Genomic DNA, 16,513 nt, shown 5'->3' on the forward strand with positions numbered 1-16,513 from the left:
TGTCCGAAGGATAAGGTGGAAGCGATGGAGTGGGCTTTTTGGGCTTTCTGTCCGATGGTTGTGCTTTAATGGGCCTCCAAATTCTGAAGTGTTTTGGAACTGGGCCTGGTCTTTGAAGCTACTACCTAATTCTGTAGTGGGCCGCATGGATTTGGAACCCATGGGTGAGACCCATCTGGGCCTCAGATTGGACGGCCCCAGAGGGGTCCAACCACGAAGAGAAATGTGCTGGATCCTTGATTCCCAGAGGCCCAATCATCGTCTCTAACTTTGATGTCTAGTTCCGACAAGAAAAAAAAAAGGGTGCATTTGCGATTGCGAATAGAATGGCGCGTGCTCGAGAGGAACACAATCCCGGCCACGATTCACGTCGAGCAGCCACAAACACAGTGTACCCGGAGTGGCTTTATCCGGACATCGGAACAAGAAAAGGGGCAAGCGAAAGCTCTCGAGCTTTTTACCAGTGTTCGGGGGGCGAGTATCCAGCAGCCATCAGGCCGGAACCAGCATCTGCATCCCACATCAAATTCAAAAGGCAAGCACGAGGCATCTGCATCCGCATCAAATTCAAAAGACGAGCATGAAGCATCCGCATCCGCATTCCATGCGATCGAGCAGAGCCGTCCCGCGCCTAGCTATCTCGGACAGATTCGCCGGCTCCGATCCCTGTACGACCGAAATGGCAGCACACTCACCACCTGTAAGGGGCCCGGATGATAATTGTTTCTGCAAAAGCGTTGGGGGGGTGACGACGGCTCCGGATTATTGCCATGGCAAAATCCTATGAATCGCAACAATTATCTTCTCTTCCTGTACGTTCGGGGAATCCTAGGGAGGGACCAGTCCGTGGGAGGAGACACCAGAATAAGACCAATCTCAATGAAAATGTCACGAGTATTAAGTGTATATCACATCAGCAAATTTGCTGACATAGCAGAGTTATTTATGAAAAAAAAACTCTTCCGAGTAGGAAAAAACTCTTCTGAGTTACTAGGTTCTCAATTTTAGTAACCCTACGATGACACTCCCCACTCCCCACTGAGGATTGATCACTGAGATACAGGTGACTAGCATAGCTGCTTAGTGACCACGGCACACCATTCCTGAGGTGCGTACTTGTCAAGATTGCTTTATTCAAATAATTATTGCACGCATGATTGTTACCTTTGCATTATTGCACACAGTATATATAGTATCTAGGTCACGCCGAGCACGCATTAGTTGTTATAAAGAAGGAAAAAAAACTTCCATTTGCAAGTAGAATTCTGATGCAGAGGCAGCAATCATCTAGTACGGCAGAGCAAAGCAAAAAGTACAAGCTTATTAGCAGTAGCACCATGTACTATGCTTGGGGAACATCCGATGCCAGAATGGGGATTCCACACCACCTCACAGTTCATGCGAATGCGACGCACATGCGGACGTGGAGCCACATGGCTGGCGGCTCGATCCGAGGGGCGGATTCCATCTGGGCGCAATCGTATTAAACTCGAACTGAACGCCCTCACACCGAAGAAGATCAATTAACAAACTCCCTCGTCAGGGCAGAACCAGCTGAGATCGGATGCCACCCACTACGAGACATCTCGATCTAGGCGAGATCCGGCATCTTTTCTATACTGCCACTGCGTTTCATTTCAGAGCTAGCCTTGCAAGGTTGGCCACCGCGCGCTGCCTGCAGAGACCAAGAACAAGGTGGCTATCCATGGACCTAGTCACCTAGGGTTCATGCAAGTACATGCAAATGCGCAACGAACAAGGTGCCGGTTGCCGGTTTGTCGCGCTGGATCGCCAGCATTTCCTTGGGTTTTCGCCGTCAGTTTCAGTTTATACACGATGGCGCGCACCTGACAACCGACGAAGTGGAAACTACCTCGGACTCGGCCAGTTTCTATGCGGAGATCACCGCACGGACAAGTTCCCAGGCGCACGCTGCCATGTTCGTTTAGATCCAAAAAAAAGTGGAAAAAAAACATCACATCGAATATTTGAATATATGTATGGAGTATTAAATGTGAACAAAATAAAAAACCAATTGCACAGTTCGCGTGTAAATTGCGAGACGAAACTTTTGAGTCTAATTGCGTCATGATTTGACAATGTGATGCTACGGTAAACATTTGCTAATGACTGATTAATTAGGTTTTAATAGATTCATCTCGCAGTTTACAGGCGGGATTTGTAATTCGTCTCGCAGCATGTTATAGTTGCAACTTTGTACATACATCCTGTCAGAATGTTTTTTTTTTCTTTCTGAAGTTAAATAAGAGAGGATGACATTTTACCCCCTCCAGTAATTGGATACAGTAACTCTGCGCCTGATCGAATCAGCTGATAGATGCAGTTGTGATTTGTCCCCTTGCATTTTTAACCGACGATGAACTGGAAATCGTTGCGCTTGTGCTAGATATACTCCAGATCAGAAATCATTGGAGCTGAGAAGGATCTATCCGTGCATGATCAAGTACGAAGCTTAGACAATCACAAGGTGATGGGGTTCTCCAGTCTCGTCCGTCCGCCAACCACCAACCTGGTCTTGCCTGCTAGCCGAGGCCGTGGCCCCAGGCGCCAGTCAGATCAGCATCACGGGGGACCCGCCCTCCATAAACCCCGATCGAAACCGCTTTTTAATTGCGACGCTGTCAGGTTTGATGATCTGACGGCGAGCTCCTTTTTTTTTTGAAAAGAACTGACGGCGAGCTCGAAGCACACCTCCTGACAGTTGGCAGTTGGCACCCGCGCTGCCTCTGAAAAAGAGAGCCTCTTGGTCTTGGCCTCTTGGGGCCTGGCCGCTCTCTTGGGCCTCTGCTTTTTCTCGCCGCACGTGTGGCCCACGTGAGCTACTTTGCGCCTCTGCTTTACTGGGTTCAGGTTCAGGACGGGACGGAAAAATATTCAGAGATCTAGCAGATTGGATCTCCATGTCCCCATCTATCTCCTGCCACTTTTTTTTTTCTTGTTGGGTTAGAGCAGACTGTGACTGTGACTGTGACAGTGTTACCCATGGGATACCCGCAAAAAAAATAGTGTTACCCGTGGGAGCTCTGCTCTGATGATACATCTCGTTAACCAGCTTGGAGTTATTTTTGAGTTGTGCTTGAGGACTAGGTTGAAGACAGGTGAGCAAACTTGTCAGCTCAAAGTCGCAGACTGTTTTTTCTTTGAGGGGAAAGGTCACTGACTGTATAAGTACACCAACCAAAGTATACGAAACCGTACATTGTCAGAAAATACTACTAATACTAGATCTTTTTTTTTTGAAAAACAACTAATACTAGGTCTTAAGATCGCATCTTGCGGCGAACGCCGAGCGCGCAGAGTTCACACAATTTCTAAGTCGAGAAATACAGCTCCAAACATGGTAATGGGACTTGAGTGTGTGCAGAAGATTCCGTCCGTGGTATTCTCAAAAAAAAAAAATCCGTCCGTGGACATGAAACATGGCTTCAACTTACTGGTCAGGCAGGCAACGAGTTTAAGCAGCGGCAAATAGTTGAGGGCATGTTGAGCTGTGAGGTTCAGGGATCTGTTCCCCGAGCAGACGAGCAGGAGCTGCTGCTGACTTGGACCCGAAATGGCCGCCACCTGCCGCTGTCCCTCGCGTGTCCTCCACACCCGCGTACACCTCCCATCCCAGGTGTTGGGGCAACCAGATTAGACCACCGTCATGTTCCATTTTTTTTCTGGCATAATAGCCAATTTAGCCCCCGAACTATCGCCGAAGCCTCAAATTAGCCCCTGAACTATCAAAACGTCCAATTTGACCCTTAAACTTTTGATTTTCAACTCAATCTCGTCCATCCTCATGGATTGCTGGACACATGGATAACTCAAGATGCAATAAGACTCTTCTACCCCTCCCTGAATCCTTTACCTGGCGCCCCTTCACGGCGTTTCGTGTGTCAATAAGAGATGTCAATACTACAACATAAGAAAAGCCAATGTTTCCCTAAATTGGCTTTGCTATTTCTGGTCATAAGAGGAGGCTGATATGTTTTGGAGAGAGTGCTTAGAAATCTGCCAAGTCAAGTGCTCAAGCATATGCAAAGGCATCAGCTCGAGGTAGTGCATCTGTTGTCTGCTTCCTCATACACAAAAGTAACAGTCAATGTACAAGGTGGACGAGCCTCTGCAAAAGTTGAATCCAATTCACTTGGTCATGGATTAGCATCCAGCCAAAGCTCATCCCAGAAGAAAAAAGGAAGCCTGCTGCATTCAAAGAACAAGATGAGGTAGTTTCAAGTGCCTATTTTGAAGGCATATATACTTTTGTATCGCATAATCATGATGCTCTAAACACTTGCATTTAATTTTCATAGACATCAAACATGTTAAATTTGCTTCTAGACATGAGATATGATAGACACAGAACAATTTGAATGCAGCAGGTAAAGGAGCGACACAGGAAACGCCGTGAAGGGGCACTAGGTAAAGGAATTAGAGAGGGGTAGGAGAGTCTTTTTGCATCTTGAGTTGTCCACATGTCCAGCAATCCATGAGGATGGACGAGATTGAGTTTAAAATCAGAAGTTTAAGGGCTAAATTGGACATTTTGATAGTTCGAGGGCCAATTTGAGCCTTTGGTGATAGTTCGGGGGCCAAATTGGCTATTCCGCCTTTTTTCGGTTTAGTTTTCTCTTTGAGATGTGGACTGTCCAATTAAGCATCGTTGAAGAAAAAAGTTCAACTTCTGCTGCCTGCCTGTTTGCTCCACCAGTTCGCTTCAACCGTTCTGGACGCCTAATGCCGGCGTACGCCGCGAGCTCAGTACGTAGCAGGTCGGCACGCGTACGCCGGCAGCTACCAGGAGAGCCGAGAAGGCACGGCGCGCGCGTGGTCCCCATGATCTAGCCGCGGCGTCGTGTATACGGGAGTAGAGGACACGGCGCCAATGATTGGCGGCGGTGCACGCCACGCCGGCGAAGGAAGCGCGCGGGCGGACGCCGCGCCAGCGGCACCGTGCGTGGGTTCGACTCGAGGCGACCCAGGCGATGGCCCCTCCCGCCTGCCGCCGTGGTGGGGCGAGCTGCTGGCATGGGATGGCGCGACGGGAGGCGCCGCGCGGCGGCCGTTGGGTCAGGGCCGCCGGGACGGGACGGGACGGACGGAAAAGGAGCGGCGGCCAAAAAAAAGGAGGGGAGAAGAAAGAAAGAAAAAATGTAAACAAGTGTCGCTCGTGTCATCGTCAACCCAGGGCTGTCCCCAAGAAACCTCCATCGTTAAACAGCGGCACAGTTTAGGGGGTGTTTGGTTCGGTGCATATGACTGAACCAGGGCCCCGGCGTGCAGCACAGCTAGGTTTGGTTGCCTGAACCACGTCCAGAATCTGTCCCCCGCCATGCATTTCTACCCCCCTCTGTCTGCATCTGGAGAAACGCCCACGGACTCCGTTTCTTGGGAGCTAGGCTCGCGAGGTGCAAGGGTGGGCGATGGGGGCTAGAAAATGAACTATGTTCACGTTATATGCAGGCAACCAAACATAGTTTGTGTTCATCCTAGCCGAGTATATACTAGCAACCAAACAATGAGGTGTTGCATGACTTGAGCCTGTCCCAACCCAGCCTGGATGCTAGATACGAGCCAGGCTCCGCACAGCAACTAACCAAACGCGCCCTTAGTCAACTCTCTGAGCTAGCTGTATGCACACGGACGAGTCCAGTTTTAACAAACGCCTACCCCGCCCTCGTGTCGTGCTGGCATTTTTAAGAACGGCCAGCCTATAGCCCGCTCGCAAGCACAGCCAGGAGCCACGTCCATCAGCCAGCTGCAGCTGCTGCATCGGTGGAGCCGTTGACTAAGGCGTGCTCCAACGGTGCCCCATATGCCTCCCCCCCACCCCATATCGGGGGAGCTATAGGGGAAATCCAATCCAACGGTTCCCCCTATAGCTCCCCCTATATATGGGGGAGTTGAAACTCCCCCCATATATAGGGTGAGTTTCAACTCTCCTTATATCCCTAATTACACTGTTTCTTCGCGATATTAATCCCGTTTGAGCCCCGTAACATGATGATAATGCGTATTATGACAGTACAAATACTGTATGATTTTTTTAAATTCAAAAACATTAAATAAATAGTTAGTTAATGAGTGATAATATATATGGGGAATAGATATGTGGGGAATGGTTGGAGAGAAGGAATTATAGGGGGATGAATTTTTTGGAGGGAGGTAGTAAAGTATAATAAATAGTATGTTTGGGGGGAGTTGGATGGGGGGAATGGTTGGAGATAGCCTAACGACCAGCGGCAGAACGAGACTAAAAGCTCCACAAAGGTCGGCCACGTCACCAGTAGCTACCGATGTAGCAATCATTTGCGCAAAGAGTCTGGCCTTAAAATCCTGCAAGGGCAATCACGTAGCTAGCTGCCCGAGCCATCCGGAACGGCCGGAGATAAAGGCGGCGGTGTCGGCACGTCCGATGACGTCGCCGATCGACCGGCGGCGTCACTCCCACGCGCGCTTTGGACGGTAGCGCGGACGGGACGGCCGACCTGCCGGTGCGGTGGCGGCGCCCCGATGACGCAACGCGACTGCGCAGCCGGCGTTTCCGTTGCTTCGGAGTCCGGGGGCGTGCGGTTGCCTGGTCCCGATCGGCATGGCGAGGCGTGCCGTGCCCGGGCGCACGTTCCCATCCCCGGAGTCGCGTCGCGTCGACGCGGCGCGGCGTGTGCCGGGCTGCAGGCCCATCTGGCTCGTCCGTGCTTCTCCCACACCGTGCGCCGCGGCGCGTGCCCTGCACGCGGCGGCTGCACGACGTCATCGCGCAACGGTGCACCACCACATAAAACCGTGCAGCGCGGCTGTAGCAACCCTGCTTGACCAGATCGTGGAGCTCGAGTTTTAAGAATCCAGCCGTGATCGTCCCGAACATCCTGACTTTTGCAAAACCAGTTTTCAGATTGTGAAATCTCGCAAGCTGTTTCTCACAACTTCTTACTAGTTCTTACTACCAGCCAGTGTGGCCCAGTAACCGCATAATTCAGGAATCCAGAGCAGTCTCCATCTTTCAAAACTTTCAAAATAAGGCCGTGTTTAGTTCGAGTGCAAAAATTTTTTGCGTTGGAATTTTATTAATTTGAAGTACTAAATGAAGTCTATTTACAAAATTTTTTGCACAGATGGGTTGTAAATCGCGAGAAGAATCTAATGATGCTAATTAATTCATGATTAATCAATAATTAGCGGATAGTTACTGTAGCATCACTATTGCAAATCATAGATTAAGTGGACTCATTAGATTCATCTCGCGATTTTCAGCCCATCCATGCAAAAAAATTTGTTAATAGAATTTATTTAGTACTCCATACATATATATTCACCGTGTTCGGCTGGTCAGTTTTGGGCTGGTCCCAGCTGGAGGGTGCAGCAGGGGGGCTGGTTCTTCCAGCAGGGCTGGAGGGTGCAGCAGGCGGGCTGGTTCTTCCAGCAGAGCTGAACGCAGCGCAATTTTTAATTCAAATTTTGGCGCCAAATGAGTGCGTGCTTGTTAGTTCAAATTTTGGCACCAAATGGATGCGTACTTACGCCAAATTACCAGTTTACCAAGTGGTTGTGCATTATGCACTACATGCACAAATCCAAACTTCATGAACCCCTCCGTACCAAAATAAGCCAACATACAGGCACATGCACCTTCATGAAACCGTAGGGACCAAAATAAACATTGTCCTGTGCTTCTCCTTCATTCCAGGTTCCACTGCAGATCATCTGAGCCTGGTTCACAAATTTGTCAGCACACAACAGAATCATACATTTGTTCAAATTTTACCAACATCAAAATCTGAATCTTTTTTTAAACTCACATACCCGAACCCCATTACTCCAAGTCCAGTAGTAATCCAATCACGGAGAGTTGCCATGTCATCTTCCGCATTTGACTCAACCCACTGATTGGAATACTCACTTAGTGGACGTACCAGCATCGGACCGACTGTCGATGACCGTGCATTCTCATCCCGTACAAAGTTATGCAGTGCAAAACATGACATAATAATTCCACATTGCTTCTCCGTAGGATAGTTTGGCATACCTTTCAACATTTGCCACTTATTTTTGGCGACCCCAAATGTCCTTTCAACCACATTACACAGTTTCGAATGATGGTAGTTGAACAACTATTGCAAATGCTCATGACCCCTATATTTGAACTCCTTCTTCCAGTACCTGTTGTGGTGATGCGGTCCCAAATACCCACGCTCTTTGGCATACCCTGAGTCCACCAAATAATATCTTCCTATGTACAGAAACCAAATGCTCTGTGTTTTCCTTTTCTTGCACACAGGTTGTAGTGCCTAGCTCGAGGCGGGGAGCACGATGCTGTAGACGACGGTGCCAGCGTATGGACTGAAGCAAACCTAGCAGATCAGGACTCCTGTAGACACAATGAGGTGAATTGAAAAGTTAGTCACACGCTTAATTCAGAAATTGAATCAGCCCATAGCAACTAGCAAAACAGAAAAATAACACAAGCACAGCTGCACATATTAGTTCAACGGGGCCATAAATGGAATGCTTACCTGGGCCAACAAAGTTTGGCGAAGAGAATAGCATGGATTGGATCTTGGTGATCAGAGCTCCTTGAAGACGGCAAACAGATCCCCGTGGATGTAGTCGTTGTCAACAAGGCTCACCAGATAGTAGCTCTTCTGAACCTGATATGAGCAGCAAAGAAATATTTTTAGGGAATGAATTTCAGAAAGATGAGTAGTCTGTTAAGGTTGGTTTTCCCAGTGTAGTTTGCGGATTTGCAGGTGAGAGAACAAGATGCCATTACAGACAAGCCATGCAACTGATCAATTCTAGGCTTCTGGCAAGAGGTTCTTCGGCTCATGGCAGAAAGTATAATGTAGTGGTAGTAGTTAACTCATATGCCACCAATCCTGGAACGACAGGCTTAAGAGACATTCTTTCCAAACTATCCAACTACTGCCATGGCCAAGGCCGCCCAGAACCAGCTACCAGGAGTAACCCCGCGCAGCACACGGCAGCAGATCAAGAACAGCGGGAAGAAGAAACCAATCAGAGAGAGCAGAGAACGGCGCAGAGGTTACCTTCACAGTGCACAAGGTGCGGCAATGGCGACAAACGAGCGGGGAATCAGCAACCGAGGAGATACGTGACACAGAGAGTGAGGGAGCGGCAAAGGCTCTCGCCCCCCCCAAAGATACACCGTGGTGGATGCAGAATTGAGTGGTGGCCGAGGTGAAGGCGTCGTTGCAGATCGCGTCGGAAACAGGGAGGCGGAGCGGCGGCGCCTGGACGGAGGAGAGGTGGCGTCACCTGGACGGAGGAGGGGCGGCGGCACCTGGCGCGGACGCGGAGAAGGAGGTGGTGGGGGCTGTCCCTCGTCACAGATCGGACATCAATTGGCGCGCCTGCGCCGATCCGAGGCCCGATTCGCGGCCGGAGTCGGCGGCGGAGGCGAGATTTGAGGGCTAGCAGAAGGTAAGGTGGCAGCCGCAGGTGGGGAAGGGAAGGAGGAGGAAGAGGTGGTGGCGTTAGGGAGGGGGAAGCCGGCGGCGCCTTGCGACGAACGCGTGGCCGAGGAGAAGACTCGCGGCGGCGGCGCTGCGCGACGTACGCGGGAGTGGAGAGGTCGATGCGGCGGCCCGGGAGGCGGCGAGGACGCCTGGAGGCGGCGCGGTCGAGGCGAGGAGATGGCCCGCCCTAGGGACCCGGCCGCTTGGCCGATGCGGCCCTCGCCGCCGGTGCAGGGCCCGGCCGCTTGGCCGATGCGGCCCGCGCCGCCGGTGCAGGGCCCGGCCCCCTTTGGATCTGCTAGATCCCGACGGCGGGGAGGACGGAGGGCGGCGGATGCGGATGGGGCGGAGGGTGCACGGCGGCCGGGGAAGATGCGGAGGTGCGGAATGGAGACCTGCCCACGGGCGAGGGGCAGCGACTGGAAGCCGTTTCGGCTAATGCGGCGGGCCGGCAACGAGCCGTTGGTCCGTCTGCTTACCAAAAGTCCTGCCGAACGGCTGGATTGGGCCAGCCGAACAGCTGGATTGGGATGCAGCCCACGAGCAGCTCGGAGCAGCTCAAAACAGAACAGCCGAACACGGTGATTGATGTGACGTTTTTTACATTTCCGGGTTTAGGGGACAGAAAGGGCCTAAAATTAAAAGCTAGCAGCTTCTATAATGATGCGATCTTGCCAACAACACACTGTACCATAGAAAAATCAGAGCTGGACTTTTGGTTGCGCATGCGGCGAGTTCCCGGTCTGCACATGGGGAATGAAGAAGCGTCAAATCGAAAAGCATGGAAACAAACACGAGAGGTCTGGTCAGGTCAGTTGTGTGCGCGCGCGCGCGCGCATGAGATGCATCCGCCAATCACAGCCCTGCAGCCGCAATGGGCCCAGGGCATGGCAGAGGGGTGGGGTGGGGAGGGGAATCCCATCCCTGCCCCCGGCCAACAACCACACCACCCCTCGCGGTCGATTCCGGATAGTAGCGTCAAAAAACCCAAAGCAAACCGGACCTTTGCTTGCTGCCGAAAACAGCCTGCGCGGAGTTGCTTAAAATGGTCACGGGCACGCAAGTTGGTCCTCCCGGCACGAGCGCAACCAACAGCAAACATACCCAGGTGACCGTGGCCGCGTGGGGCCCGGGCGCGGCTAAGCTTGCTTTGAAGCCAGACACTGCCTGCTGGCCGCCCCTTTTCTGGTTACCAAGTCATTTCTGCTTGAAAAGGTCGTCTTAGTGAAGCCTTTTCCCTTTTCATTCTTCTTTTTTTTAGGCATGGCTGGAGTTTTCTTTGCTCGGCTGTTTGGTCATTTTGCTGTTTTTGTGCATGGGAGTGTTTGTGAGACTGTCCTTGCGAATTAACAAGCCTGCTCTTTTTTTGCAAAAGTCCCTATCATGCAGAAGTAATCTGCAATTAAATTCTCTAACACAAAACCTAGCTAAATGAATAGTTCTTCTCATGTTCAAATTTTTTTAAGGCTATGCCTGCTTCTTGCTAACCACGGGAACTCGTAATGTTTTCATAAGCTAGCTCTCAACAGGTGGTTGTGGTTTATCTGGATCGACACCATAGGATGTCAGAAAATCTATGTTCAAGGTTCTTTAAACTGTTTCGAATTTACTTGTTATCCAATGCAACAATAAGGAGAAGGAAGATACTCGTATTGTTTTTTTATTGTCACTACTTCTGATTTTTCTATTTCCTATAGTTGAAAAATGTTCGGGTGTGATAGCAAGTGGTATCGCTGATGAAATGAACATAAGTATATCTTAACGATGTGGAGTCGTCATTACCTTTCGGTGTACTTCATCCTAGTTTTCAGTATGAGAAATCCAATATTACCTTTTGGTGTACTTCATCCTAGTTTCAATGTGAGAAATCCAATATTAGTGTTCGCGGAACACTAGTATCCCCAATGAGCTCCTTATCAAATTCACCATACTCTAGATTTTATCATCATTTTTCTCCCGAATGCACGGGTATTTGTGTGTGTTTGCGAGTGAACATTGTTTTCCAACCGTCACCATCCACAATGTCATGTTTTTTTCAAGATCCACACAGGATACACAAAAAAGGTACTACGTGTATCAGCTTTTCAAAAAAAAAAAGGTGCTACGTGTATCCACAGTAATTTCCACACGATCAATCATTTCTCAACCTGCAGCATAAACGGTGGTGTGGGAGCTCAACGCAGCGGCAACCTTTTTTCACGCTGAAATGTCAAACAAGGGGCAGATCCGTAATCTCGCCCACCGGGCGGTCGCTCCAAGCGAAAGCATCGGCGCAGCGACCCATCCGTCCGTGGACCATGGCCCCGGCATCGTCTTCTCCCTGGAGCCGAGGGCAGTCTCGTCACTTCCGCCCTCCTCCCTCTCCACCGAGCTGGCGGCCGCGGGCGATCGCCAAGAGCTCCCCCCTCACTCCCACACATATAAAATTTGCTCCACGCACACGCACACAGTCGCCACCCCCCAATCCGTGAATTAAACTAGTGCCGCAAAAGCAGAGCGGAGAGGCAGGCCCCCCAAGCCGCCACCACCAGTCCACCGCTTCTTCTCGGTTCTGCTGCTGGCTCTCCCTCCTTTTCCCTCCCTTCGCCAGTTCGCCTCCCGCCGCCGTACAAAAGCTGTGGATAGGGAGAGGCAGAGAGAGATAGGGGGGAGCAACTTGGGGAGGCTGGTGGAGAGATCGAGCGCAAAAAGCGATTTGGCGCTGTGTTCGTCGGCTGGAAAGTTCTGGGGTTTTTTTTTCTTCGTCTCGGGGTTCGTTGGAGGATTGCTTGGGGTTGATTCGCTGGGGGTTTGTGTTGCTGGCTCCTGTGCGTGCGGGTGCGGCGGCCATGGCGGGGAGGCGGTGGTAGTGGTGGCCGTGTGTTTCTTGATCCCGTCGTGGGTTGTCGGGGAGAATTGGTGGTGCTCGGGAGCGGGGTGGGGAGAGAGGGGATTGGGGAAGGGGAGAGAGAAGAGACAGCCTGAGGTGATGTATGGCTCGCCGGTGTCCAAGGATCTGAACCTGCCGGTGCAGCCGCCGATGACTTCGTCCGGGCTGCAGCGCTACAGATCGGCTCCGAGCACGCTGCTCGGCGAGGTCTGCGAGGACTTCCTCCAGCCCGGGCCGCGCGCCGGCAGCCCCGACCCCGGCGCCGACAACGTCTTCTCCAGGTTCCTGGCCGACCACCAGATCAGGGACAAGCCGCCGGCGCCGGCGCCGCATGCCCCCGCCGCGGCGCACTTCCCGGACACGGCCGCCATGGCCTCCCAGCATCAGAATCAGCAGCAGCAGCAGCAGCAGCAGATGATGTTCCACTCCCAGCAGCAGCAGATGGCCACCGTGGAGTCCGGGCTCTACCGCACCGTCAGCTCCGGCATGGAGGCCCCCACAGCCGCCGTCGCCGGCGCCAGCAGCCTGATCCGGCAGAGCAGCTCCCCCGCCGGATTCCTCAATCATTTGAACATGGACAACGGTTGGTCCCTCCTTAATCCGGCCTTCTTTTGGTACTCCCATAGTTGCCACTCCTGCCATGCTCTCTCCCTGCGCCGCAATTATTGCCGCTCTGTTCTTGGCGAGTTCTTGTTTGGAACGTTTCTATTTCCGGAACTGAGCGCGCCCGTCCTTGCCACGCCGTTTTGCTCAATTCAGGGTACGGGGGCATGCTGCGGGCCGGCGGCATGGGCGTCGGCTTCAGAAACGGCGCGGCCAGCGCGGCCGCCGCGGCCGACTCCCCCTCCGGCGGCGGCGGCGGGGGCAGGCTCAAGGGCCAGCTCAGCTTCTCGTCGCGGCAGGGCTCCCTGATGTCGCAGATCTCGGAGATGGGCAGCGAGGAGCTCGGCGGGAGCAGCCCCGAGGGCGCCGGCGGCGGCCGCGGCTACATCCCCGGGTACCCGATGAGCTCCGGGTGGGAGGACTCGTCGTCGCTCATGTCGGAGAGCCTGTCCGGGATGAAGCGCCCGCGGGATTCGTCGGAGCCCGGCCAGGTGCGTGCGTCTCCTCCGGCGGCCGCCTCCATTACTCCGCCGCCCACTGTTCCATCGCTTCCATTTCCTCTAGTCGCTGACGACGGTCCGTGGTGATCGGCGGTGCAGAGCGGCCTGACGCAGCAGTTCAGCCTGCCCAAGACGTCGTCGGAGATGGCGGCCATCGAGAAGTTCCTCCAGTTCCAGGACGCCGTGCCCTGCAAGATCCGCGCCAAGCGCGGGTGCGCCACGCACCCGCGCAGCATCGCCGAGCGGGTGAGCGAGCTGAGCTTTCTTGCTTAGAATCCCACCCTGCGGTTGAGCAATTGGCTGATGCCTCGATCTCTCTGACCAATGGCCATCCAGGTGCGGAGGACAAAGATCAGCGAGCGAATCAGGAAGCTCCAGGAGCTCGTGCCCAACATGGACAAGGTAACTGACCTCACCTCACTCTCACTGCTCATCATCCTGTAGCCCTGCACCAATCTCGGCTCGCCTCCTCTCCCCAATAGGAAACACTAGGCGATAGATCAGTCTCTGTATGGTTCACAAATCCGCCATGCCAATTGCCATGCGAGGAGTCGAGGACCACCCCTCCAGAATTGACCGGTGTACTTCCCATTCCCTGCAGCAAACCAACACCTCAGACATGCTGGATTTGGCCGTCGACTACATCAAGGATCTCCAGAAGCAGGTCAAGGTACGATCTCTCGCCGCCGCCCAGCAAATGATCACTTGTCGGTAGCGTAGCTGCAAAGGTCAGCTTGCCGTCGCCAGTGACGTCCAAATCAAGAAGCCGCGATCTGCCTGCCCTACGGCTGACGGCGAGGGTCACCTTGGAAAAAATAAATTTGCCTTTTTTACCCATTCTTATCCCAATCACACGATCCAAAAAAGAAAAAAAAGCTGAGCTTTGACAGTGATCTGCTTGTCCATTGAAGGTGCTGAACGAGAGCCGCGCCAGCTGCACCTGCTCGGCGAGCAAGCAGCAGCATTTTTCCGGCTGAAAGCCCCAGGGAGACATCATCGCCGTCGTCATCATTTGGATTTTGGAATTGTTGATGGGGGGTTGCACAACGAAACCGGAGCTCTCGTTTCTCTGGACTGCTGGAGTGGAGGCTGCAGAACAGTGTGAGCTTCTGAGCTCCTGGCCGGGGGACTAGCTGGAGCGCAGGAGCAGTGGCATCATCAAGTATTCAAGCGGGTGTGGGATTGGGGGAGAGGCATGGGAGGAGGGGTGGGGGAGAATTGTATAGTGATTAGTTTTCGCTGTAACTTATGCTATATACAACCATCCTGCACGCCCATGTCCAATCGCATTGCATCTCGCCATTTCTGTAGAAAGTTACTGCTGTGCTTCTGCATTTGTGCTGTTAGCTGCAGCTGTAGGATGGAGTAGCACCATTTTTAGACCATTGTCACCCCAACATCCTCTCGTTCTTGTCATAAGAGAGAGAGAGAGAAAACTGTCGTCCCCAATAATAAGAGAGAAAAACTCTCGTCCCCAATAATCCCGCAACCGCGAGAGACTATGTTAGTTCCTCTTTCTTGTTCTTCTTCATTTTTGAAAGAATAAATTTTTAATTTTCCTCTAAAAAAAGAACAATTTGGACTTTTGGAGGGAGGTTTTCTTTTCCGCGAACGGTCGCTGTCCGTCCATCTACTACCTTGTTCCCATCTCGAAGCAAGACCCGGAACCTGTGGGCATGGCAGCACGGCGGCGGCGGCCGCCGTGGGAACCGGATCGAAACTCCCCCCCAATGTATTTGGAGGCCGTGCTGCCCTTTTTTCTCTGCTCTGTTCAGACGCTTGGTCGATCCGTTTCTGGCATTGAGGGTTTGGGAGGAGGAAAACGGAGAGGGAAAGGAAAGGTGATGGCGGCGTGTGGGGGGACCCGGGGAGACGACGGGGATGCGCGTCACGGTCACGGCGCGTTGATCTTCGGCTCTCTTCGCGTCGCTTCGTGGAGATAAGGTCGGAGAGCTGAGGAAAAAGATTCATGTTCATCATGCCGGGGGGGAAAAAAGTCGCCATGAATGAAATCTCTTGATTTTCGGAAACATTGTTTGTTTTTTGATGAAACCAATCGAACATCATTCGTGGCACAGGTGTGCGCGTGCGTCCATGTTCGTGTGGATCCGTGTACCTGGGTGGGTTTGGTAGGCCGGAGTAGGATGATGGATGAGAATGAGATCGATCCGCCTTTGCGGATACTTTCTCCGTTTTTTTTTTGAAGAATAATAATACTCCTACTAGCCACTAGGGATCTCGTACTTTCTTGACGCGCACGCGAGTACCTGGATCCATCGATGACGATGCGATGCCCTTGTTCCGCCATCGCCGAGCCGGGGCGTGGGCGGTGCGCGCGGACGCGCCGTTTCCCGAGACGGAACGGACCCGCGCGTCAGCGGCGGCGGGATCGGGATCGGGGCCCTCCTCCGTGCGGTGCGGAACCGGGCAGCCGGCGAAAGCGACGCGCCTCAGCCGGTCGGCCCGCCGCTGCCGCCGCCGCCGTGTGGCCCTGGGAGGGGTCGAGGGGGAGCGTCGCGCGCGTGTGGCCGGCGGCCGTTCTTGCGGCGCTGTCGCGCGCCGCGAGAAAAAGTTTGGCCGGCGCTTGTCTTTTCGTTGCCCAGGCCACAGGTTTAGCCGGAGCCGGAGTGGTTTCAGAACGAGCCGAGCCACGCCCACACCTGTACAGTACATGATACATCTCTGTTGCAGGCTTGCGGCATACTCCTCGTATGTAAATCATTCTAGATTGAGAATGGATCAAATTGTCTTAATTATGCATCGTTCCTAGGTCTTTCTCATCAATAAAAAATGTGTATGCAACCATGTAGTCGGAGGTGCATGTGGGGGAGGTGCATAAAAAAGAGCAATGCTACTTTAATTAACACGTATTTAGTTACCCAAATAGAATCCCAATGCTTAATAATTAGGAGTAGGATCGGAGAGTCTTTTCTTCATCTCCATAATTTATTGGGAAAATTCTAGAATGACCTACATTTCAAAACGGGGAGAGTACGTATAATGCGAGCTCGAAATGTTTACCAAAGTCTTTCAGCTGTGCCGTTGACTTCAGTTCATCC

At 52.5% G+C, this 16,513-nt stretch overlaps 1 protein-coding gene and 1 long non-coding RNA gene across 3 annotated transcripts; one reads left to right on the forward strand and one right to left on the reverse strand.

Annotated features, from left to right (window-relative positions):
- Positions 1-7,583: 7,583 nt before the first annotated feature.
- Positions 7,584-9,526, reverse strand: LOC120712792. Its single transcript, XR_005691015.1, has 4 exons — positions 9,054-9,526; positions 8,520-8,654; positions 7,810-8,374; positions 7,584-7,716 (listed from the first exon to the last, which is right to left on the reverse strand). It is a non-coding gene; the product is annotated as an uncharacterized LOC120712792 (long non-coding RNA).
- A 2,360-nt stretch (positions 9,527-11,886) lies between these two features.
- On the forward strand, positions 11,887-14,961 carry LOC120712793 (transcription factor bHLH130-like). Of its 2 annotated transcripts, none has more exons than XM_039998673.1 (6): positions 11,887-12,934; positions 13,111-13,445; positions 13,554-13,700; positions 13,791-13,856; positions 13,937-14,124; positions 14,366-14,961. In XM_039998673.1, exons 1-6 carry the CDS (start codon positions 12,451-12,453, stop codon positions 14,370-14,372), a joined length of 1,227 nt encoding a protein of 408 aa, XP_039854607.1. In that variant the 5' UTR covers positions 11,887-12,450; the 3' UTR covers positions 14,373-14,961. The 2 variants fall into 2 exon arrangements, with proteins under 2 accessions (XP_039854607.1, XP_039854608.1); XM_039998674.1 differs by having other exon boundaries at positions 11,938-12,934; positions 14,056-14,124.
- The last annotated feature ends 1,552 nt before the right edge of the window (positions 14,962-16,513 follow it).

The sequence above is a fragment of the Panicum virgatum genome, chromosome 6K, assembly GCF_016808335.1.
Source record: "Panicum virgatum strain AP13 chromosome 6K, P.virgatum_v5, whole genome shotgun sequence".
In the NCBI taxonomy this organism is placed as follows: Eukaryota; Viridiplantae; Streptophyta; class Magnoliopsida; order Poales; family Poaceae; genus Panicum; species Panicum virgatum.